We start from the raw sequence: 24,889 nt of genomic DNA on the forward strand, positions 1-24,889 counted from the left end.
TCTCTATAATCCCTATCTGGGATTGAAGTCAGGACAGTCTATAACCTATTACTTCTCCTGGGTGACACGTGGACTTCTGAGGCCTGAAGCATCAGTTGGGACTCTCTGTCCCCAGGATGTTGAAGCTGCTGATGTGAGCATCTTCATGCTGCCTCTCTAGAGCCAGGCTGTTCATATCTCCAGCCTTGGGAAGGAAAAGGACCCCAGCCAGTTAAAGATTTCCCTGCAAAAAAAAAAAACAAAAAAACAAAAAAAACAACCCCCCCCCCCAAAAAAAAAAACCCTGTCACGTTCATGTAAGGAAGATAGGATGCTGGAAAGATTGATTTGAGGGCCAAGGAGATGGCTCGGTGGATAAGGTACTTGCCAGGCAAACCTGAGGATTTGAGTTAGGGCCCCCTGCACCCACCAAGAGTGGTGCTAAGGGGGTGGAGGCAGGAGGATTCCTGGGATTTGCTGGCTCATTAGGTCTAGGTTTGATGAAGGCCTTGTTTAAAAAAAAAATAAAGTAGAGAAGAGATTCAGGAAGACATCCATTGTTGGCTTCTGGTCTCCACGTGCACATGTACCCATCCATGGGTGCACGCACGCGCACACACACACACACACACACACACACACACACACATGCACACACACAGAGAGTCTCAGTGAAGACTGTTGAGGTGGTTCAACAGGTGAAGGCATTTATTTTGCTGTCAAGCTTGGTTCCCCGGGCTACACAAGGTAGAAAGAGAAAACCCCATCCTCTGAGCTGTCCTCTGACGTCCACATAGCACACGTGGACACTCCAGCACCTACATACATAAACATACAAGCACACACAGAAACTTGTAAGAAGAAAGATGGATTTATGAGACACATCTCTTCCATCAGTCAAGCTTTCTTCCCATATCCCGTGTCCTTGTAAAGGAAGGCCACCATCACCTCCTTCCCTTATGGATGTGACCCGGTGCTGACCAAATTCCTGAGGTGGGAACCGATTGTCCTTGTCCGAGGCATTAAGTGAGTAGACACGTGACTAGGAAGCCCTGCTGGGCTCTGCCGCCCTCGCACTGCATTTTGGTTTAAGTGCATTCACCGGGTGTCTCTGTCTCATCCACAGCCACTGTGATTGCCAACCCAGTTCTGTCCTACTTAGACATTGAACGGATTTTATCTCAGAAGATTTCCAGCAGAAGGGATGAAATAAAGAAAGTCTTCCAGATACTCGACCGGAACCACAGCCAGACGGTGACGAAGGGGGATCTGAAGAGAGTCATCACGGCTTTCCTCATTCCGCTCACCAAAGATCAATTCCAGGACCTGCTGGCCCAGGTAGGATGAGTGACGCTCGGTATGGACTGTTCTGGAAAAGCCAGGGGAGCTGGCAGAGGAGCGTGTGGCCTGCTCCGTCTTCTCCTCACTGCCTTGTCCTGCATGAGCAGCTGGAGCGTTGTTCATTGATCACAATTCACTGAGTCCTGGCCAGTCTGGATGGCATGATCAGTATCTGTGTGCTCATAGCACATGACGACGGTGCGATTGTCACTCTTTCCTTTCAAAAACTCTTATAGAAAAGTATCTGGTCAGTTTATATGCATAAAGATTGCTTTGTTTGTTTACTTTTTACATTTTTTTTTTTGAGACAGGGTGTCACTTTGTAGCCCTGGCTGTTCTGGAACTCACCATGTAGACCAGGCTGCCCTTGAACTCACAGAGATCCTCCTGCCTCTGTCTCTCAAGTGCTGAGATTAATGGCATGCACTTCCAGGACCAGCTTAAATATTTTTTAGACTATGTGTTTGAGTGCACGTGGGGGGGGTATATGCATATGGGGGGGGGGCAGTGCCTGCAGAAGCCAGAAGAAAGAATCAGATTCTCTGGAGCTACAGTTACAGGTGGTTGTAAGCCACCCGATACGGGTGCCAGAAACAAAATTGGGGTTCTCGGCAGGAACTGTATACTTTGGTAACTCCCGAACCCCTCAATTTTTATTTTAGAACCTAAGATTTCAGCCCTTGTTCTCATATCAAACTTTATGATGCTTTCCATGTAGTCTGGTGGTCAGGCATGCTGAGTTCAGCTGCTAGGTGGGGATATGGTGACCTCCAGGGCTGGGCAGGTGCTTTAGAAGGTCCAGTGGCTGCTGTGCAAACAAGAGTCCCCAGAGTCACATATAAACTAGCACAGGACTATACATCTATAGGCAGGACTGGGAATGAGGGGAGGGGGAGGGACAGGCAGATCTAGAGGCTCTCTAGCCAGCCAGTGATAGAGGGGGCCTCTGCATGCATGTGCACATGTGTATGTATATATATATATATATATATATATATATACACACACACATACACACAATACGCACATGAATGCCCACACACAATAAATAAATACGAGGTTAAGGAGCATCTACTAGGTGCTGCAGCAGTGCTGGGCATGGGTTGGGGATGGAGGCCGGACTCCTCCCTCTGGGGGCTCGTGGCTCAGGAGACATGGAGTTTAATAAGGCCCGGGACAACCGTCCTTACAGGGAGCAGGCTGTCTGTTACTGAGATTGGGATGCCAAGAAGACTGTCTGAGAGGAACATTTAACTTCTCCACTGTTGAGTTTGGAGTTAGTGAAATGATAGAGAAAAGAAGGTCGTTATGCACAGACAGAGGGGACAGTCTGTTCTCTCTCAGACTGTAGGAGCCAGGGGCAGTGTGCAGCTGGGTGGATGCCAGGGTCTGGGGAGGCATGCGCATGGTGAGGGGCCTTGGGTCAATCACCAGTCTGCCCCAACCAGGGTAGTGGAAAGAGTAAACAATTTCTGGTTCAAGCCCTCAGGGCCCTTAAGGAAAGGAAGATAAAGTCAGTGGGTGTTCAACATTAGTAAGTCTATGAGGATTACAACAACAGGAGTGGAGATTTCAGCCGGGATATTGGGAACACTCTTTCTAGCAAAGGATTGAACTTGTGCACACGTGTACACACACATGTAATCATGCTTCCTTCCTCCCTCCCTCCCTCCCTCCCTCCCTCCCTCCCTCCCTCCCTCCCTCCCTCCCTCCCTTCCTTCCTTCCTTCCTTCCTTCTTTCCTTTCTTCTGCTTCTTCTTCTTCTGCTGCTGCTTCTGCTGCTTCTGGTTCTTCTTCTTCTTCTTCTTCTTCTTCTTCTTCTTCTTCTTCTTCTTCTTCTTCTTCTTCTTCTGCTGCTGCTGCTGCTGCTGCTGCTGCTGCTGCTGCTGCTGCTGCTTCTTCTTCTTCTTCTTCTTCTTCTTCTTCTTCTTCTTCTTCTTCTTCTTCTTCTTCTTGCAGTTCTGCAACTTTATTTGGCATGAGCAGGTTAGTTCTCACCCACATTGACCGTCTGTAGATTTTTGAATGTGGTAACAGGCGCGTAAGTTATCAGCGTGTAAAGCTTGTTTGGTGAATCCTCATCCCCATTATGTTTTCTGGGCAAGCGTACTCGGATGCGCTATGGAACGTTCCTTATTCCCTTGGCTCAGATGGCTTTATTGAGCCTGGTGTCAATTCGCACATCTGGTGTCCCCATTTCCTTCAAGGCAAACTTCTGAATTTTCTTTGAGTGCCCAAGGAGCACGCTTCTTGAAGCCCACGCCATGGATGTGCTTGTGAATGTTGATGGTGTATTCTCGGGTCACCACCTCGTTGATGGCAGAACGGCCCTTCTTCTTCTTGCCACCCTTCTTTGCAGGAGCCATTCTGCCGGGCCCAAGTTGGAAAGGGGCTTCCTTCCTTCTTAACCATAGTCTGGCTTCATGCTATGCTGGTGCTTTTAAAAGCCTATTTCATTTTAGAATGTGATGTCTACACCGCCCCCAGGCTGATTTGCATGTGGTTAACACAAGGGATGAAGTGTTATGAACACACAGTAGATGGTACATGTCACCTGGTTCTTGTTTCAGCCCCAGGAGGTTGTCACCTTTCTCCCGCTGACTTTAAAAAAAAATGTGCAATTTAGTGGGGTGTGGTGGAACGCACTGTAACCCCAACACTAGGGAAACTAAGGCAAGAAGATCTCACATTCCAGCCTAGCCTGGGTTACATAGCCAGCTGGCAGCCAGTCTGAGCTATTGAGTGTTGTGACTTTTGTTTCTTCTTGTGCAGATTTCATGGCTCTTCCTTGGTTCAGTTCTGCCTTTCAGGAAGTGCTCAACCATTTTTAGTCAAAGTAATATTTAGTTCTATCTTCTTTCAGGCATTTGGTATTGTCCCTGTGGGCCACCACAGATCTCTGTTTTAAAAACATTCTGTTCTCTGTATTTTTCAGAGTGGATATCAGGCGTCTACCAATTCCCCAATCTACTGGGTTTCCCTTACCCTCCTGGGGTTGCTGTTGGTCCATCATCCTCTGAGACTGCAACTTTAGACACTGTGTTTTTGTTTGTTTGTTTTAAACGTATATGAGTACACTGTAGCTGTCTTCAGACACAGAAAAGAGAATATCAGATCCCATTACAGATGGTTGTGAGCCACCATGTGGTTGCTGGGAATTGAACTCAGGACCTCTGGAAGAGCAGACAGTGCTCTTAACTGCTGAGCCATCTCTCCAGCACTAGACATTGTGCTTTAACATCCAGGATGTCACATGACTCATCTCTCTGCTTGTTTGATTTCCCCTTTCTGTTTGTCTTTCTTTTACTTCATTAAGCACAGTGGAAAGTGCTGCTCTCAAGCCCTTGCCTGGAACACCTAACACGTTGCTCCTCTCTCAGTTGACCCCACGGATGGTCTTATTTATCTGCTGAGAAGGGTTATATTTCTTGGTTGCTCATATTTGAGTATGTTTTTTTTTTATATTTTTATTACATATTTTCCTCAATTACATTTCCAATGCTATCCCAAAAGTCCCCCATAGCGCCCCCCACTTCCCTACCCACCCATTCCCATTCTTTTGGCCCTGGCATTCCCCTATATTGGGGCATATGAAGTTTGCAAGTCCAATGGGCCTCTCTTTCCATTGATGGCCGACTAGGCCATCTTTCGATACATATGCAGCTAGAGACAAGAGCTCCGGGGTTCTGGTTAGTACATCATGTTGTTCCAACAATAGGGTTGCAGATCCCTTTAGCTCCTTGGGTACTTTCTCTAGCTTCTCCATTGGGAGCCCTGTGATACATCCAATAGCTGACTGTGAACATCCACTCCTGTGTTTGCTAGGCCCCGGCATCGTCTCACAAGAGACAGCTATATTTGGGTCCTTTCAGCAAAATCTTGCTAGTGTATGCAATGGTGTCAGCGTTTAGAAGCTGATTATGGGACGGATCCCTGGATACAGCAGTCTCTAAATGGTCCATCCTTTCATCACAGCTACGAACTTTGTCTCTGTAACTCCTTCCCTGGATGTTTTGTTCCCAATTCTAAGAAGGTGCACAGTGTCCACACTTTGGTCTTCATTCTTCTTGAGTTTCATGCGTTTATCAAATTGTATCTTATATCTTGGGTATCCTAAGTTTTGGGCTAGTATCAACTTATCAATGAATACATATTGTGTGAGTTCTTTTGTGATTGTGTTACTTCACTCAAGATGATGCCCTCCAGGTCCATCCATTTGGCTAGGAATTTCATAAATTCATTCTTTTTAATAGCTGAGTAGTACTCCATTGTGTAAATGTACCATAATTTCTGTATCCATTCCTCTGTTGAGGGACATCTGGGTTCTTTCCAGCTTCTGGCTATTATAAATAGGGCTGCTATGAACATAGTGGAGCATGTGTCCTTTTTACCGGTTGGGACATCTTCTGGATATATGCCCAGGAGAGGTATTGCTGGATCCTCCGGTAGTACTATGTCCAATTTTCTGAGGAACCGCCAGACTGATTTCCAGAGTGGTTGTACAAGCTTGCAATCCCACCAACAATGGAGGAGTGTTCCTCTTTCTCCACATCCTCGCCAGCATCTGCTGTCACCTGAATTTTTGATCTTAGCCATTCTGACTGGTGTGAGGTGGAATCTCAGGGTTGTTTTGATTTGCATTTCCCTGATGATTAAGGATGTTGAACATTTTTTCAGGTGTTTCTCTGCCATTCGGTATTCCTCAGGTGAGAATTCTTTGTTCAGTTCTGAGCCCCATTTTTTAATGGGGTTATTTGATTTTCTGGAGTCCACCTTCTTGAGTTCTTTATATATATTGGATATTAGTCCCTTATCTGATTTAGGATAGGTGAAGATCCTTTCCCAGTCTGTTGGTGGTTTTTTTGTCTTATTGATGGTGTCTTTAGCCTTGCAGAAGCTTTGTAGTTTCATGAGGTCCCACTTGTCAATTCTCGATCTTACAGCACAGGCCATTACTGTTCTATTCAGGAATTTTTCCCCTGTGCCCATATCTTCAAGGCTTTTCCCCACTTTCTCCTCTATAAGTTTCAGTGTCTCTGGTTTTATATGAAGTTCCTTGATCCACTTAGACTTGACCTTAGTACAAGGAGATAGGAATGGATCGATTCGCATTCTTCTACATGTTAACAACCAGTTGTGCCAGCACCATTTGTTGAAAATGCTGTCTTTCTTCCACTGGATGTTTTTAGCTCCCTTGTCGAAGATCAAGTGACCATAGGTGTGTGGGTTCATTTCTGGGTCTTCAATTCTATTCCATTGGTCTATTTGTCTGTCACTATACCAGTATCATGCAGTTTTTATCACAATTGCTCTGTAGTAGAGCTTTAGGTCCGGCATGGTGATTCCACCAGAGGTTCTTTTATCCTTGAGAAGAGTTTTTGCTATCCTAGGTTTTTTGTTATTCCAGATGAATTTGCAGATTGCACTTTCTAATTCGTTGAAGAATTGAGTTGGAATTTTGATGGGGATTGCATTGAATCTGTAGATTGCTTTTGGCAAGATAGCCATTTTTACAATGTTGATCCTGCCAATCCATGAGCATGGGAGATCTTTCCATCTTCTGAGATCTTCTATAATTTCTTTCTTCAGAGACTTGAAGTTTTTATTATACAGATCTTTCACTTCCTTAGTTAGAGTCACGCCAAGATATTTTATATTATTTGTGACTATTGAGAAGGGTGTTGTTTCCCTAATTTCTTTCTCAGCCTGTTTATTCTTTGTGTAGAGAAAGGCCATTGATTTGTTTGAGTTAATTTTATATCCAGCTACTTCACCGAAGCTGTTTATCAGGCTTAGGAGTTCTCTGGTGGAATTTTTAGGGTCACTTATATATACTATCATATCATCTGCAAAAAGTGATATTTTGACTTCATCTTTTCCAATTTGTATCCCTTTGATCTCCTTTTGTTGTCGAATTGCTCTGGCTAGGACTTCAAGTACAATGTTGAATAGGTATGGAGAAAGTGGACAGCCTTGTCTAGTCCCTGATTTTAGAGGGATTGCTTCAAGCTTCTGACCATTTACTTTGATGTTGGCTACTGGTTTGCTGTAGATTGCTTTTATCATGTTTAGGTATGGGCCTTGAATTCCTGATCTTTCCAAGACTTTTATCATGAATGGGTGTTGGATCTTGTCAAATGCTTTTTCCGCATCTAACGAGATGACCATGTGGTTTTTGTCTTTGAGTTTGTTTATATACTGGATTACGTTGATGGATTTCCGTATATTGAACCATCCCTGCATCCATGGGATGAAACCTACTTGGTCAGGATGGATGATTGTTTTGATGTGTTCTTGGATTCGGTTAGCAAGAATTTTATTGAGGATTTTTGCATCAATATTCATAAGGGATATTGGTCTGAAGTTTTCTATCTTTGTTGGGTCTTTTTGTGGTTTAGGTATCAGAGTAATTGTGGCTTCATAGAATGAGTTGGGTAGAGTACCTTCTGTTTCTATTTTGTGGAATAGTTTGTGAAGAACTGGGATTAGATCTTCTTTGAAGGTCTGATAGAACTCTGCACTAAACCCATCTGGTCCTGGGCTTTTTTTAGTTGGGAGACTATTAATGACTGCTTCTATTTCTTTGGGGGATATAGGGCTGTTTAGATCATTAACCTGATCTTGATTCAACTTTGGTACCTGGTATCTGTCTAGGAACTTCTCCATTTCATCCAGGTTCTCCAGTTTTGTTGAGTATAGCCTTTGGTAGAAGGATCTGATGGTGTTTTGGATGTCTTCAGGATCTGTTGTTATGTCTCCTTTTTCATTTCTGATTTTGTTAATTAGGATGCTTTCCCTGTGCCCTCTAGTGAGTCTGGCTAAGGGTTTATCTATCTTGTTGATTTTCTCAAAGAACCAGCTCCTTGATTGGTTGATTCTTTGAATAGTTTTTCTTGTTTCCACTTGGTTGATTTCACCCCTGAGTTTGATTATTTCCTGCCGTCTACTCCTCTTGGGTGAATTTGCTTCCTTTTGTTCTAGTGCTTTTAGGTGTGTTGTCAAGCTGCTAATGTGTGCTCTCTCTAGTTTCCTTTTGGAGGCACTCAGAGCTATGAGTTTTCCTCTTAGAAATGCTTTCATTGCGTCCCATAAGTTTGGGTATGTTGTGGCTTCATTTTCATTGAACTCTAAAAAGTCCTTAATTTCTTTCTTTATTCCTTCCTTGACCAAGGTATCATTTAGAAGAGTGTTGTTCAGTTTCCACGTGAAGGTTGGCTTTCTATTATTTGTTTTGTTATTGAAGATCAGCCTTAGTCCATGGTGATCTGATAGGATGCATGGGACAATTTCAATATTTTTGTATCTGTTGAGGCCTGCTTTGTGACCAATTATGTGGTCAATTTTGGAGAAGGTACCATGAGGTGCTGAGAAGAAGGTTTATCCTTTTGTTTTAGGATAGAATGTTCTGTAGATATCTGCCAGATCCATTTGATTCATAATATCTCTTAGTTTCACTGTGTCCCTGTTTAGTTTCTGTTTCCATGATCTGTCCATTGGTGAAAGTGGTGTGTTGAAGTCTCCCACTATTATTGTATGAGGTGCAATGTGTGCTTTGAGCTTTACTAAAGTTTCTTTAATGAATGTGGCTGCCTTTGTATTTGGAGCATAGATATTCAGGATTGATAGTTCCTCTTGGAGGATTTTACCTTTGATGAGTATGAAGTGTCCCTCCCTGTCTTTTTTAATGACTTTGGGTTGGAAGTCAATCTTATCAGATATTAGAATTGCTACTCCAGCTTGTTTCTTCATGCCATTTGCTTGGAAAATTGTTTTCCAGCCTTTCATTCTGAGGTAGTGTCTATCCTTTTCTCTGAGATGAGTTTCCTGTAAGCAGCAAAATGTTGGGTCTTGTTTGTGTAGCCAGTTTGTTAGTCTATGTCTTTTTATCGGGGAGTTGAGTCCATTGATATTAAGAGATATTAAGGAAAAGTAATTGCTGTTTCCTGTTATTTTTGTTGTTAAAGTTGGCATTTTGTTCTTGTGGCTGTCTTCTTTTAGGTTTGTTGAGGGATTACCTTCTTGTTGTTTCTAGGGCGTGGTTCCTGTCCTTGTATTGGTTTTTTTCTGTTATTATCCTTTGAAGGGCTGGATTCGTGGAGAGATAATGTGTGAATTTGGTTTTGTCGTGGAATACTTTGGTTTCTCCATCTATGTTAATTGAGAGTTTGGCTGGGTATAGTAGCCTGGGCTGGAATTTGTGTTCTTTTAGTGTCTGTATAACATCCGTCCAGGATCTTCTGGCTTTCATAGTCTCTGGTGAAAAATCTGGTGTAATTCTGATAGGCTTGCCTTTATATGTTACTTGGCCTTTTTCTCTTACTGCTTTTAGTATTCTATCTTTATTTAGAGCATTTGTTGTTCTGATTATTATGTGTCGGGAGGTGTTTCTTTTCTGGTCCAGTCTATTTGGAGTTCTGTAGGCTTCTTGTATGTTCATGGGCATCTCTTTCTTTAGATTTGGGAAGTTTTCTTCTATAATTTTGTTGAAGATGTTTGCTGGTCCTTTGAGTTGAAAATCTTCATTCTCATCCACTCCTATTATCCGTAGGTTTGGTCTTCTCATTGTGTCCTGTATTTCTTGGATGTTTTGAGTTAGGATCTTTTTGCATTTTACATTTTCCTTGATTGTTGTGCCGATGTTCTCTATGGAATCTTCTGCACCTGAGATTCTCTCTTCCATCTCTTGTATTCTGTTGCTGATGCTCGTATCTATGGTTCCAGATTTCTTTCCTAGGGTTTCTATCTCCAGTGTTGCCTCATTTTGGGTTTTCTTTATTGTGTCTACTTCCCTTTTTAGGTCTAGTATGGTTTTGTTCATTTCCATCATCTGTTTGGATGTGTTTTCCTGTTTTTCTGTAAGGACTTCTACCTGTTTGATTATGTTATCCTGTTTTTCTTTAAGGATTTGTAACTCTTTAGCAGTGTTCTCCTGCAATTCTTTAAGAGATTTTTGTGCTTCCTCTTTAGTGTCTTCTGCCTGTTTAGCAGTGTTCTCCTGTAGTTCTTTAAGTGTGTTATTAAAGTCCTTCTTGAAGTCCTCTACCATCATCAGGAGATATGCTTTTAAATCCGTGTCTAGCTTTTCCGGTGTGTTGGGGTGCCCTGGACTGGGCGAAGTGGGGGTGCTGGGTTCTGATGATGGTGAGTGGTCTTGGTTTCTGTTAGTAAGGTTATTACGTTTACCTTTCGCCATCTGGTAATCTCTGGGGTTAGTTGTTATCGTTGTCACTGTTTAAAGATTGGAGCAGAAGCTGTGTTCCACTCACCAGCAGTCTCTAAATCCTGCGGCGGGGGTCGTGGGTAGCTGACGGTACCCCGGTGCTGGTCTAGCCGGAAGAGGCCTGTGGTCCTACTCAGGCCGGTTTTCTGCTTCCCTAACTAATGCAGTCTCAGGTCCCGCGCAATTGGATTGGAGCAGAAGCTGTGCTCCACTCACCAGAAGTCTTAAGATCCTGTGGCGGGTGTTGTGGGTAGCTGGCGAGTGTCAGCCGACCCTGCGCCCCAGCTGCCCCGGTGCTTTTCTGACCGGAAGAGGGTTGTGGCCCTATGTAGGCTGGATTTCTCTCTCCCCAACCAGAGCAGTCTCAGGTCCCGCGTGATTGACTGGAGCAGAAGCTGTGTTCCACTCACCAGCAGTCCCAAAATCCTGCGGCGGGGGTCGTGGGTAGCTGGCGGGTGTCAGGCAACCCTGCGCTCCAGCTACCCCGGCGCTGATCCGGCCGGATGAGGCCTGTGGCCCTACTCCTTGAGTATGTTTAGATAATGACACAGACCAGACTTCTGCAGTGAAAGATTGTGTGAACTGTACAGGTAGACTCTCTAGCAGCCACCTTAAAGGGTTAATAATGGGCTAAAATAGCCGGGTGGTGGTGGCGCATGCCTTTAATCCCAGCACTTGGGAGGGAGAGGCAGGCGGATTTCTGAGTTCGAGGCCAGCCTGGTCTACAAAGTGAGTTCCAGGACAGCCAGGGCTATTCAGAGAAACCCCATCTCGAAAAAAACCCAATAATAATAATAATAATAATAATAGGCTAAAATGAACTTCATGTCTTATTTATTTGGTTGTGTGTGTGTGTGCATGACATGATGGAAGCCAGTGGACAACTGTGGGAGTCAGTTCTCTCCTTCTACCATGTGAATCCTAGGAATTGAACTCAGGTTGCCAGGCTTGACAGCAAGCCCCACTACCTCCCAAGCTATGTTGCTGGCCCAGGAATTAATTTTAATAGTGGCTTTATTCAATCATGTATGTATGAAATTGTTTCCTATTGTACCTTCTTTTAACATCCAAAGTCTTTAAACATGGTGTGCACCCACAGCTAACCACAGCGTCACAGACCTGACTGACTCTGACATCATGGAACTTATGCTTGAAACATTAGATTAACACTCCCGGTTTGCAAACACGCTTGGACATTTCCCAATAACAGAACCAATGGAGTTTTTGATATTTAGGTTAATTAGCACGAAATAAAGTGAGAAGCAGTCCATCACTTTCATTGGCCACATCTCCAGTGCTCGGCGGCGGCCACATGTGCCGTGGAGCACATGGCTTCTGTGCATCCCTCTGGCTTGCCTGCGCAGAGCAGAGCTCATATCTTAGTTTAGATCTTTGATGTTCAGCTGGATCACTTTGACGTTTGTGCACACGTGGTCCCCTGAGGTCAGCTTGACACTTGAACTGATCTTAGAGCTAGAAAGCCGATGTCTTCCCAGCCACCCCCTCTTCAGGTGCTGTGGTCGTTTTTGCTTCTGCATATTTCTGGTCCCATAGGCCAGAAAGACAGTTTTCTCTCTGTCTTATTAAATATACTATTTTATTAATATTTGGGAATTTAACATGTACATAATGTATTTTGATAATACCCACCTCTAGCTCTCCCCAGCTCCTCCCAGATCCATTGACCTCCAATGTCACGTCCTCCCATCTTCTAATAGCCCCTAAGTCGAGTCTGTGCTGCCCACACACTCCTGGGTGTGACTTTCCAATTGACTGTGGTTGACCCACAACGTGTCTCTCCCTCCCCATGTGCCACAGACTGGCCTCAGCTTCCCAGCTGGGAGTGGGACCTCATGGGGCCCATCCTCCTCCATGCCGAAAGGTTGGCTGGCCTGATCATGCACAGATGTGCTTCCATCACGCTGCCATGAGTTCGTGAGTGCAGTGGACCTGTCATGTTCAAAAGACCCTGCTCTGCTCTGCTCCTCTCTTAACCTCTGGCTCTTAGGAGCTTTCCATCCACTACCTCTTCCACTATGGCCTTTGAGCTGTGTGTGTGTGTGTGTGTGTAATACTGTACATATCTCTGTCTGTACTAGTGTTTGTATGTGCACATGTATGTGTATATATATGTTGTACATATTGTATATATTGTATATATGTACATGTGTTTATGTGCATGTGTGTATGCACATACATGTGTATATTGTGTGTGTGTGTGCATGTGTTTGGGTGTGTGTGATATAGATGTACCATTTGTAGATGAACACTCCGATGGCACTTACTCTGTTCACTTGGAAAAGAGTTCAAAGTGCTTGGTTGTTTCTGACTTACCCACCATCCACTGCTCAGAGAAACTTCTCTGATGAGGTCTGTGGGTTTAGGTGCACCAATTTTCAAGAGCAGTTTGATGCAATGTGCATTTAGCAGAGTAAGATTGCTCCCCTCCTCCCAACCCCCAGGGGTTTTAGGTCACCTGTGCTGAGTAGTGACTTTGACCTGGCCTGAAGCTAAACACCACTGAGAACTGGAAGCTGTCCCCCCACCTGCCCCTTGTAGGGTTCAACTCCCTCTAAAACCTGCTTTCCCCTCTGCCCCAGAACTGTTGGTCTGTCACAGTCATAGCCTTGTGTTTTGAAAACAAAGTCATGGGCAAGTTGAGTGTAGCATGCAAAGAATACCTTTTTCTTACGCCATTTGAGAAAAAGCTGCGTGGTTACCCACAGGTGTTGTGCCATGAATTTCCTTCAAACCAGGGTTGTTGCCCCATCAACCACAACCCAGCCTCAGACAACACTGCATTTGCCCCAGGCCCTCCCTGTAGGTCCAGGTCCCAGTCAGACCCTGCCCTTGGTTCTGGTACCCATTTGGTCCCTGCCATGTTGAGCCAGTTCCTCCATCTTTCCCTGACTCTGCCTCTGGCTATTGAAGGAGTCCCTGTGTGGGTTTGCCTGGGGTTTCCTCTGGAGCCTGCATTGGCTGTGTCTCCATGGCTGTGTCCCAACAACCTCCTCCTCTGCTTAGGCTGCCCCTGATGCCATTGTGTCATCAGGCTGACGCTTGCCTTGGCCACTTCAGAAGGGAAATCTGTCAGGCTTTCCAGGGTGTGCACTTTGTAGTTAATATTCCACGAGGGAAACTTTGAGATGAATAAATATTCTGCTTCTCATCTGACTTTCAATCTGTTCACTCACTGTTTACATATTCGCAGGGACCTGAGGTCTCCTTGTAAGTGGGTTACGAATCATTATTTATTCACCCCAGTGTTTAAAATCATCCCTACTCAGCCAGCAGGAGCCCCTCTAGTCTGCTTTCCACAGCCTCGGACACAACTCCATTACTATAAGGATTTGTTTTCTTTCTGTATCCCCCTTGCTTGAGTCCTAGAATCGGATGACTCTCAGGGTCTCAGATCTAGAGACGCTAGAGATACTAGCGCAGGTCTCTCCAGAGCTCTGCTAACTGTGTGTGAATGGAGTAGGATGCCAGGAGCCAGGGTCTAGGCAGGGGGGTGGCTCACATCTCTGGGAGCCAACACCAGAACCTTCTCAGTGGGCACAGCTCTAGGAGTCCATTGGTTCACACGAGTGGCTCCCTGTATTGACAGTACCTCCATTTCTATGTGACACAAAGCCTGTGTCTTCAGTTCTCTGCCAGCATTCTAGGGAGCATCTGCCCCCTCCTTTTCCAGCGTTATAGCTGCCTGCTCAATGAGTGAGGAGTCTGGACTCCATCATCCTTAGCATGTTTCCTTGCCCTGCCTTTCTGTTATGTGGCTCCTTTCCCCAGCACCTGTTCTTGGTTTTGGAGGCTGCCCCACTTTTTCTCAGGGTCTTCCTGCAGCAGCCTGACAACAGAGGGCGTCACATGCTGAGCCAGAGAGACTGGCTGCTGTCTACATTTTTAATAGCAGCTTAATTAAGATCGAATGTATATGCCCTGAATACCTAATGAGCCCGTCCTCGTTAGGAGTCATCCTCCCCCACCCCTTCATCTACTGGGAGCGACTAATCCACTGACACTGAAGATGCCAAATGTTTATTTATTTATTTTTATTTTCCTTTCTCTCTTCCTTTCTTCCTTTTTTTTTTCCCTCTTTGCCAGCGGCTCACTGTATAATCCCCGTGTGCCTGGATCTCACTGTGGAGATGCAGCAGGCCTTGATTATCTGCCTGTCTCTGCCTCCCAGGTGCTGGGCTTAAAAGGAATGTGTGACCTTACCTGGCAATGTGGAACATTTCATATAAATGGGGTCACAGCCTGTGGTGGTTTTGAGTATGCTTGGCCCAGGGAGTGGCATGATTAGGAGGTCTGACATTGTCGGAGTAGGTGTGTCCTTGTTGGAGGAAATGTGTCACTGTGGGGGTGGGTTTTGAGACCCTCCTCCTAGCTGCATGGAAGACCGTAGACTTCTAGTGGCCTTCAGATCAAGATGTAGAGCTATCAGTTCCTTCTCCAGCACTGTGCCTGCCTGGACACTGTTATGCTCCCACCTTGATGATAATGGACTGAACCTCTGCACCTGTAAGCCAGCACCAATTAAATGTTGTCCTTGGTCATGATGTCTGTTCACAGCAATGAAAACCCTAACTAAGCCACAGCCTGGGTGTTTTCCCACATTAGGGCTACTTTCACTTGGCATGATCCGGGCTCCCCTGTGCTGTGCTGGGCAGCACTGACATCCTTTCTGTAGCTGTCTGCCAGGCCCCACGTACACATGTGCCAAACTCCTCAGTCTTTGGGATCTTCAGGTTGCTCTCTAATGGCTGTGAATATGGCTGTGATAAACACTGACTTACTCTCTTGGGAACCTGCTGAGGCTGGGGTGGCTCTAACACGGGAATATTTCTGACATATGAAGGCCATTTGCCCTTGTAAACACTGGGTGTCTCCTCTGCAGCCTGATGTGTGGCAAACACTTCATACCAAAAGGAGAATTAAAATATAATCTCTTGTCTGGGTGTGGTGTTACACACCTTTGGTCCCAGCACTCAGGAGGCAGAGGCAGGTGGATCTCTGAGTTCGAGGCCAGCCTGGTCTACAGAGCCAGTTCCAGGACAGCCAGGGCAACACAGAGAAGTCATGCCTCAGGAACAAACAAACAAACAAACAAACAAACCGTGTATTGTTCTTTTTTGTTTGTTTGTTTGTGTTTTCTTTTTGTTTTGTTTTTTGAGACAGGGTTTCTCTGTGTAGCAACTCAGAAATCCACCTGTCTCTGCCTCCCAAGTGCTGGGATCTGTGTATTGTTCTTATGGCCACAGTGTGATGTCTGTTAACAGTAGAGACAATCTCTCAAAGCTAAGCAGCTATGCAGGAGGAGAAAAAAGTACAGAAACCTTGGCTTAGACATGTCATCAAAAGCAAACATTTTCAGAAGTTACTGGACACTGGGCGACCTTTTAAAAGAGAAGATCCTGGCTATCTATCTCCCCCTAGCATCAGGCATGCTTCCTCAGGGCCTGGAGCCTCTGGACCCGTGCTCAGTCACAGGGGCCCAGATCCCGGGAAGGAGCTCAAGCGTGGTACCTGGGCCGAGCTGAGTGAGTAGTCCATAGGGGTGACACCCTTCCTCCTTCGTCGGTAGCACAGTTGGAAACTCATAAAACCAGTAAAAGATTTCATAGTCATCTGCCCTAGGTGTCAGACTAGAGTCTTAGAAGCCATCTGTATGTCCTTTAGCCCTAGTGTTCTTTTGGAGAGCCACATGGGGGTGCTTTAATGTTGGAGCATCCTGGCCTTTGGGGTGGCCCGCTCTGTGCTTCCATGAGGAGTCTGTGAGTATGAGCATGGATTCCTGTACCTGACCCCCTTTCCCTGTTGAATCTGCATCCACCTGTGGAGGCAGGAGTTCAACCTTGGCTGCCTTTTTTTCCATTGCTCCCCGTCTTATTTTGGGTGAGAGGGTCTTCCACTGAACATGGAGCTCGCTGATTGGCTAGATTAGTTGGCTACTAAGTCCTATCACCTGCCTGTCTCTCTGTCCCCTCAGCACAGGGGATCCAGGTACGTGCCTCCATGCCTCGTCTTTCCATAGTTGTGTGGGGTCTGACCTCAGGCCTTTTAGCCTGCAAGCCACCTCCTCAGCCCAGGCGTAGGCCATTTAAAGAACTAACAAAGTCTTGTGAGCAAATGGGTTTCAGAGAATGAAGCTCTGTGCAGCCCCTGTGGTATTCTAACAGAGAGAATGAGGCTGTGGAAATTCTCAGCCAGCTAGACACAGATTGTGTGTGGAACTCCCTCATCTCCAGCCTAAGAGCTTGCTTCCCGCAGTCCACTTGGGTGTGGATGCTTGTGAATCTTAAACACTTGTAGCAGGTCCCTAAATCCCGCAAAGCTCAATGCTGAGCCGAGCCTTCCTGTCTCTGTCCAAGGAGTTTAGCTGTCGACATCAGTCATGGTAGGCTGCATCTGCAGTCAGAATAGAAATGTGCTGCCAGGGACTCTTGAGATTATTGAAGCCTTTGTCCAGTAGGATGTACAATAGGATGGCTCAGGCTCTGGAGTGGCAGACCTCTGGTTCTGACTGGCAACAGCACCGTGCAGGGTGGCCATGAACTGTGGAAAAGGACTCTGAAGGTGGCTCAGGGTGGCTCCTGTCAAGCCCTGAAAGTTGTCCTAGACCTGTTTATTGGGTGTAATCTGGCAAGTGTGTCTTCTCTTTTCTCTCTTCTCTCTGTGTGTGTGTGTGTGTGTGTGTGTGTGTGTGTGTGCTTGAGAAGAGAACTTTAAATGCTGTAATGCTGTTTCCCAGGCACTGTGTACCCTGTTTTTGAGACACTTATTGGCCTCACTTATTGGCCTGGAATTTACCTCACGGGCCAGGCTGGTTGACCAGTGTGATAATCACCGGGACCAGCCCCTCTCTACCTTCCCGGCACTGGGATTATAAGCACGTGTCCCCACACTTAGCTTTCTAAATGTGGCTTCTGGGGATTGAACTTGGGTCCTTGCAAGTACTTTACTGACTGATGCCCCACCCCCACCCCACCCCCAGGTCCCTTTTTTTTTTTCCTTTTATCTTATCACCCTTCAGAATATTCAATCCTGAACCCTACATCTGACACCATCTTGCCCATCTTCTGTCAGGTTAGAAGAGCTTTGACGTACCTGCTGCTCTCCTGTCCCGCGAGCACGCGCAGCATTAGGAGCAGCAGTCACAGGTGCCCCTGTGCAGGCAAAGCTTCTCCTCAGGCATGCCATAAGCCCACATCCCTCTGGCCTCGTTTCCTAGTTACACATGTTTTAAATTGGGAAGAGAAATGTATCCTGTGGGGAACACTGAGATAACCACGCTAGGCTTTGCCACTTCAAGGCAAGGTAAATAGCAACTCAGCTGTGCAGTCTGTGGAGTCATTAGCTGTGAAGGATGGTGTGTTACGTTAACCTGTATGAGACTTTAATAACACATTTCTCTTGGTTGTATATAAATTCTAGATCCATAATCCTTCTTGGGTAATTATCTTCATTTTAAAAAGTTCAACTTTGTATTAGAAATAAATCTGAACTTAACTGAAAATTTCCCGTAAGAATGATACTAAAAGCATTCATGGCACAGGAATCCTTAGGTCCCTCTGCTTTGAGCTGTCTGAGGCACAGCCTTCCCCTAACCTTCTTCTCCTGGGATCTCGTGTGTATGTGAGTGTGCGTGTATGTGCATGTGTGTGTGTGTGCGCGCGCGCATGTGCGTGCACTCATTAGCAATACACTCAACATGTGCACGATGTGCCTATTTTTACAAGACATTTATTTTTATGTGTATGTGTGTTTGCCTGTGTGTATGGTTGTGTACCACGTGTGCGCCATGCTTGTTGGGGCCAGAGGAGGGCATCGGATTCCTTGGAACTGGTGTTGCATATGGATGTGAGCCACCATGTGTGTGCTGGGACCTGATCCTGGTTGAAAGAGCAGCCCAGGGCGTGGTTTTTTTATCAGTAAAGATTTACTGTACAAAACCAGGTCTTCACCATGCTGTTCCACACACGTTGGTAGCACTCTATTGTCACGTTCATCCCCCATCACTCATATATTCCTCCTTCTTCTGTGCAGCCCTCCCTTTCATCACTCTCTTCTACCCAGCAGTCCTCCCTTTCCTTCCTTCCTTCTTCCCAGCAGTCCTCTATTTCATCACTCTCTTCTTCCTGGCATTCCTCCCTTTCATCCCTCCTTTCTTCCCAAAAGTCCTCCCTTTCATTACTCCCTTCTTCCTGTAAGTCCTCCCTTTCATCCCTCACCCCTTCTTCCCATCAGTCCTCCCTTTCATCCCTCACCCCTTCTTCCCAGCAGTCCTCCCTTTCATCCCTTCCCTCTTCCCAGCAGTCCTCCCTTTCATCCCTTCCCTCTTCCCAGCAGTCCTCCCTTTCATCCCTTCCCTCTTCCCAGCAGTCCTCCCTTTCATCCCTTCCCTCTTCCCAGCAGTCCTCCCTTTCATCCCTCACCCCTTCTTCCCAGCAGTCCCCCCTTTCATCCCTTCCCTCTTCCCAGCAGTCCCCCCTTTCATCCCTTCCCTCTTCCCAGCAGTCCTCCCTTTCATTCCTCACCCCTTCTTCCCAGCAGTCCTCCCTTTCATCCCTTCCCTCTTCCCAGCAGTCCTCCCTTTCATCCCTCACCCCTTCTTCCCAGCAGTCCTCCCTTTCATCCCTCACCCCTTCTTCCCAGCAGTCCCCCCTTTCATCCCTTCCCTCTTCCCAGCAGTCCTCCCTTTCATCCCTTCCCTCTTCCCAGCAGTCCCCCCTTTCATCCCTTCCCTCTTCCCAGCAGTCCTCCCTTTCATCCATCACCCCTTCTTCCCCTTCTTCCCAGCAGTCCTCCCTTTCATCCCTTCCCTCTTCCCAGCAGTCCCCCCTTTCATCCCTTCCCTCTTCCCAGCAGTCCTCCCTTTCATCCCTTCCCTCTTCCCAGCAGTCCTCCCTTTACTTTCACATGTATTATGTTACACTTAATCTCGGCCACAAAGCTGAGAAATGACATGTCTTTTATTTTTAAGTTTAGGCTGGCTCTATAAGGAAGCATGTTTGCTATGTCTGCCGGCGTCTGGCTTACCTCACCTAACATGATGACCTCCAGTTCTATCCATTTTTTTTTTTTTTCTGAGAATGACGTAGTTTCATTCTTCAGAATGAAGAATGTATGTGTAGGATGCACCCCTCGCTGGATTATTAATGGTGTGGTGGTGAACACAGGTGCCTAAATATCTCTGTGGTGTGCAGATTTAGGGTCCTTCATTATGTACGCAGCGGTGGTACAGCTGGATTACAGGGCAGTTGTGTGTTTAGTTTTTGTAAACACGCCGCATGTTGATTTCTGTGATGCTTACACTAATTTCCATTGGCCTTTTAAATTCTTTTAAATGACCAGAGTGGGATAGAAACACATTGGAGCTGAAAAAAAAAAGATGCGTCATGTCATTTAAATTTTTAATTTTAGTTGTGTGTGTGTGTGTGTGTGTGTGTGAGTGCATGCATCTCTCTGTGTGCGTCCATGCCAGTGTGCAGGTACACGTCCATATACGCATATGCAGAGGTCAGAGCAAGCTATCAGCGTCTTCCTCCTTGGCTTCCCTCTTTATTGCCTTGCAACAGGATCTCACTGATCAGGATACTCACTGTTTTGGCCTGGAATGGTTGGCCAGGCAGCTCTTGGGATCCACCTGCCTCCAGTCCCAGTGCTGGGGTTATAGGCATGTGTGTCTAGGCCTGTTTTTTTTTTTTTTTTTTAAGGTATTTTTGATTTTTCTATTTTTTTTTTAACATTGGTGCTGAGAATTCAAACACAGGTCCTTCTGGTTGCAGAACAAGCACTCTGACCCACTGAACCATCCATCCCCTGCGGCCCACATTGTAGACTGAATTTACATTTCCCTGATGACTTGGGAGGTTGGGCATGTATTTATTTGTGTATTTATTAGCCACTTAATCTCTTGAGAGCATCTTGTTCCACTCATTCACCTGCTTACAGATATTTGTTCCTTCGGTATTGAATCTTTCAAGCTCTTTATATACTCTGGATACTAATTTCCTGTCAGATGATTGGCTGGCAGAGCTTTTGTCCCGCCCCATGCCTGCTGCTTCTCTCTGCCCATTGGTCCTTTGCTGCAGAGCTGCTTTGATGGGTGTGCTGTGCTCCCTGAGCTGCGGGTACTCTCAGAAAGCCCTTGCCTGTGCCTGTTTCTTTGAGCATTGCTCCTGCATTGTCCCTCAGGGCTCTCAGGGCTTCACAACTCACAGTAATGTCCTCCATGCATTCAGTTTCTGTGCAGAGCGAGCCAGGGATCTAGTCCAGGTTTTCTGCTTCTGGCTGTCCTGTGTTTTCAGCGCCACGAGTTAGAGGAGGCTGACATCTCTTCAGTGTGTGAGAACAAGCGAGCAGGTGACTGTGTGTAAATGTCCTTCCCCGTCCTTCAGACTGTCTTATTCCTTGGCGGCTGTGTTTATGTCAGCACCATGCCAGGTTTGTGGCCATGGCTCTGCAGTATAATTTGAGTCTTTTGTACTTCCATATGATATTTAGTTTGTTTTTTGTTTCTGACTTTCTGTGAAGAATATTACTGGGATTTGACAGGGATTGTACTGACTCTGTAGGTCGCTCTCAGGAGTGCATCTCCTTTTTGAGGTTAATTCTTTTGATCGGTGTGCATGGGAGGTCCTTCCTATTTTCTTGTGTGGTCTTCAACACACTAAAGAGCATTTCATTTTCTGGAGAAAAGTCTTCGAACATCAAGGAAGTTGATAGTCTCACAGTTCTTCATTCTGACCTCAGGACATATAATTCTTAACAACAAGGACTAACTTCTCACATAATCACAGTGCAGTGTCAATCTCAATCGATTAAATCATTTTATTTAATCTTTAGTTCATGCCGACTCACTTTGATCCAATAGTAACTTTTATAGAACGTTTGAGCCAGTGGGATGGCTCAGTAGTGGGTGAAGGCGCTTGCCCATTATCCTAACAACTTGAGTTCATTCTCTGGAACACATATGGTATGAAAGAACTGATTCTGACAAGCCATCCTCTGACCTCCCCACCTACACTGTGGCATGCAGTCCCTTCTCCAAGAAATCAATAACCACCATTAGAAATTTATTAGAAAATAGCTTTAAATAGAGACAGTTTCTGCCTTGAAACTAGATGAACATCTCTGCCCTCCACTCAGCTAACAGTCACACATGCACACAGGAAATGTTTGCCCCAGTTCTGCTTGATTTCTATGTCCATGTTAGATTTATCTCAGGTCGGGAGTTTGGTAGTGTTGTAAACACATGTTGGCTTTTCCTTGGGCACAGACTAGCCTCGCTGCTTGCATTCTGAAGCCATGCATGGATTCTGACTCCCCGCAAGGACCTGCAAACGTCTAACAGTGTCTGTTCCCTTAGCAGGCTTGGCATTACAACATTACAGACAGAGGGACCTGCTGTGCTGTCTGTGGCTGGGGTCTCAACTCTCTAACATGTTGTCATTCTTCCTGTCTGACCGTAGATCCCCATCAGCAGCTTGGGTAACGTGCCGTACCTTGAATTCCTCTCCAGGTTTGGTGGTGGAATTGATATAAACATCAATGGTATAAAGAGGTAAGCCTTTTTCTCTCACCCATATTAACATTTGATCTTTGAAATGATGTATAGAGTCAGGACACAGGTCATTAGAGTCAGGCCTAGTAAATACATCTGTATCTGGGTCTATATCTCTTTCCTTTGTCTCTGAGACTGAGACTTGCTGTGTATCCTATGCTGGTCTTAAACTCATAATCCTCCTGCCTCAGCCTCTTAGGCGCTGGGGCTTTTGGTTTGCACCGCCATGCTTGGCTTATATCTGCATCTCCTTAGAAAGCACATGGACAGAGCTTATTTGTGTAATACTTAATGGATTATTCCTGTCAGAATTTTATTTAGAAGGAAGAATAAGGCTGTAATAGAACATAAATATAGCCAGTAAAGTCACGCTTAAAATATTTCTTGTATGATGCATTTTAAATCTGGAAATAACAGGTTTTAATGCCAGATTTGAAAGGCATTGTCCTTTGTACATTTTTGTTCCATTCACTGGAAAGCGAGTGTTTAGTTGGATGGAAACAGGATATTAGAGGTGTTGTAAAATCACCCCAGTGCTTCAGGGCTTTAGCACAAATGTGGGGCTCACTGCAGCCTGTGGGCGCTGCCACACAACATTCAAGGATTCTGTCGTCAGGTTTGGGTTCCCGTTTATGGTTTAGAAAATACTGTTTTAGTAAGAAAATTCTGCCCTGCTTATCTGATTCTGCAAATAAGCCTCATTTTCTATGAAGTGTCACAAACAATTGCAATAATTAAATTTGGGGCTTGGAGCGATGACTCAGCAGCTTATGAGCCCTTGTTGCTTGTCTTAGTTAAGGTTTCGTTGCTGTGAAGAGACATCATGATCACGACAATGCTTATAAAGGAAAATATTTCATTGTGGCTGGCTTACAGTTCAGAGCTTTAGTTCATTATCATCATGGTGGGAAGCATGACAGCATGCAGGCAGACATGGTGCTGGAGATGGAGCTGAGTGTTCTACATCTTGATCAGCAGGCAGAAGAAGGGAGCTGTGTTCCACCCTGGGTGGAGCTTGAGCATAGGAGACCTCAAAGCCCGCCCACACTGACACATTTCCTCCAACAAGGCCACACCTACCTAATCAAGGCCACACCTCCTAATAGTGACACTACCTATGGCTAAGCATTCAAATGCATGAATCCGTGGGGACCATTCCTTTTCAAACCACCACAGTGATCTTTCCAGAGGACCTGAGTTCAGTTCCCAGCACCCATGTCAGGCAGCTCATAACTGCCTTTAACTCTCATTTCAGGGGATCCAAAGCCACCTTCTGGTCTCCATGGGTACTGTATTCATGGGCACAGACACACATGGATATATACTAATACACATAAATAAAAATAAAAGCTATCCTGTGCAGTTAGAACCTTTCAGTATTGCACTTTAACAGTCACAGTTGACTCCCTATCTCAATCCCGTCACTTAGGCACAAGGACCACTGTAACAGAAGGAAGGGGCGATGGGGAGCCGGGAGCAATGGGGAGCCTTGGCCGACAGGGGGCTGGGGGTGGTGGGGATCTGTGACCCTTAAGACTCCTGTACAGCATCTTGCATATGCTGAACACACTGAACTGTGTAAATGGTACAGTGGCTCTCTCTCTTTTTTTTTCTTTTATTTTGTGGGAGTAAGAGATTGAACCCCAGAGGCCTCATGCATGCCAGGCAGGTACTTTATCCACTGAGCTGTACCCCCAATTCATAAAGACAAATTTTATGGCTTTCCCCTTATTAAATCACAATAAGAAAAGTCTCAGTGAAAAAATAAGTGAGATCTCAGAAGTTCACGTGGTCACCTTAGTTCCCTGACTGGTTGGTATTGCTGGGCGTGGAGTGTGATGGAAAGAAGTTGGTTTTGTGGTCAGAGCCTGGGAGAAAAGATGTTTTCATGTTAGTGGGTTCTTACTCTCATGGGACTAGATCATTTACCTTCAGGAGTGGGGCCAGGATGCTCTCAGGGTCCTTCTTCCATGTGTGCCTGTTCCTCCACACACATCTGCTCTTCCACTTTCTGCCACTGGCTGAAAGAGCACAAGGCCTTCATTAGAGACCCTGGCCTTCCAGTTCTTTAACCAACTCCTTAACACAATTCTTTTCATTATAAATTGCCCAGACTTGGGTATTCTGTCACAGTACCAGAAACATACTGATACATAGTGCATGGCTGGTAGGCCTCGGCGCTCTGTTCCATGTTGAATAAGTCATCCAACTGTGTGCTTTCCCGTCATTCAGAAGAACGAACGATCAGTGCTATACAGACTATGTCTAGTCTCTTGACCCATTTATGGATAATATTGTTGGGTGTACCATTGCCAATTTAAATAGTCTTTATTTAAAGAAAAACTAAAAAGCTGTTTAGAAAAACCAAAACAAATAAAAACAAACCCCAAAACAAACAACAAAAATCAAAACAAAAACCAAAAACCAAAAACAAAAAACAAAAAACAAACCCTAAACCCTAAAGATCTAGAAAAACGGAAAGCAAGAGATCTGTGTGTGCATCTTACTATGAAACCTTAGACTGATAATTTGAGATGAGAAGGGCCCGAAATTATTTTCTTCACCATAAAAGGCAAACGATTTAAACTCGATTTGAAAGATTCTGTCTTTCTGTGAAGCTGAATCCTCTTGATGGCAGGAGACCATGTATTCTGATCAAGGCTCATCCCACAGATAAGGCAGGTCATGTACCATAAACAGCACTTCTATGGAACACAATGAAAATGTGTTCAAATAAAACGTCAAATATATATATATACAGGCATTCTAATGTCTTAGTG

The 24,889-nt window shown here is 45.4% G+C and overlaps 1 protein-coding gene and 1 pseudogene across 5 annotated transcripts in view; one reads left to right on the forward strand and one right to left on the reverse strand.

Moving 5' to 3' along the window:
* Positions 1-24,889, forward strand: part of Efcab6 (EF-hand calcium binding domain 6) — a 206,172-nt gene that overhangs the window by 28,531 nt on the left and 152,752 nt on the right. For 4 of the 5 annotated variants that reach the window (XM_085831456.1, XM_085831457.1, XM_021183280.3 and 1 more), the window contains 2 exons: positions 1,106-1,317; positions 22,018-22,109. In XM_085831456.1, the coding sequence (XP_085687582.1) occupies positions 1,106-1,317; positions 22,018-22,109 (304 nt within the window). Of the gene's footprint in view, positions 1-1,029; positions 1,318-22,017; positions 22,110-24,889 lie in introns of those variants that run through there. The other variant, XM_085831458.1, reaches the window with a different exon arrangement.
* Positions 3,308-4,161, reverse strand: LOC110310378 (large ribosomal subunit protein eL31 pseudogene; annotated as a pseudogene).

The sequence above is a fragment of the Mus caroli genome, unplaced genomic scaffold (genome assembly GCF_978045245.1).
Source record: "Mus caroli unplaced genomic scaffold, Mus_caroli_1 scaffold_16, whole genome shotgun sequence".
Classification (NCBI taxonomy): domain Eukaryota; kingdom Metazoa; phylum Chordata; class Mammalia; order Rodentia; family Muridae; genus Mus; species Mus caroli.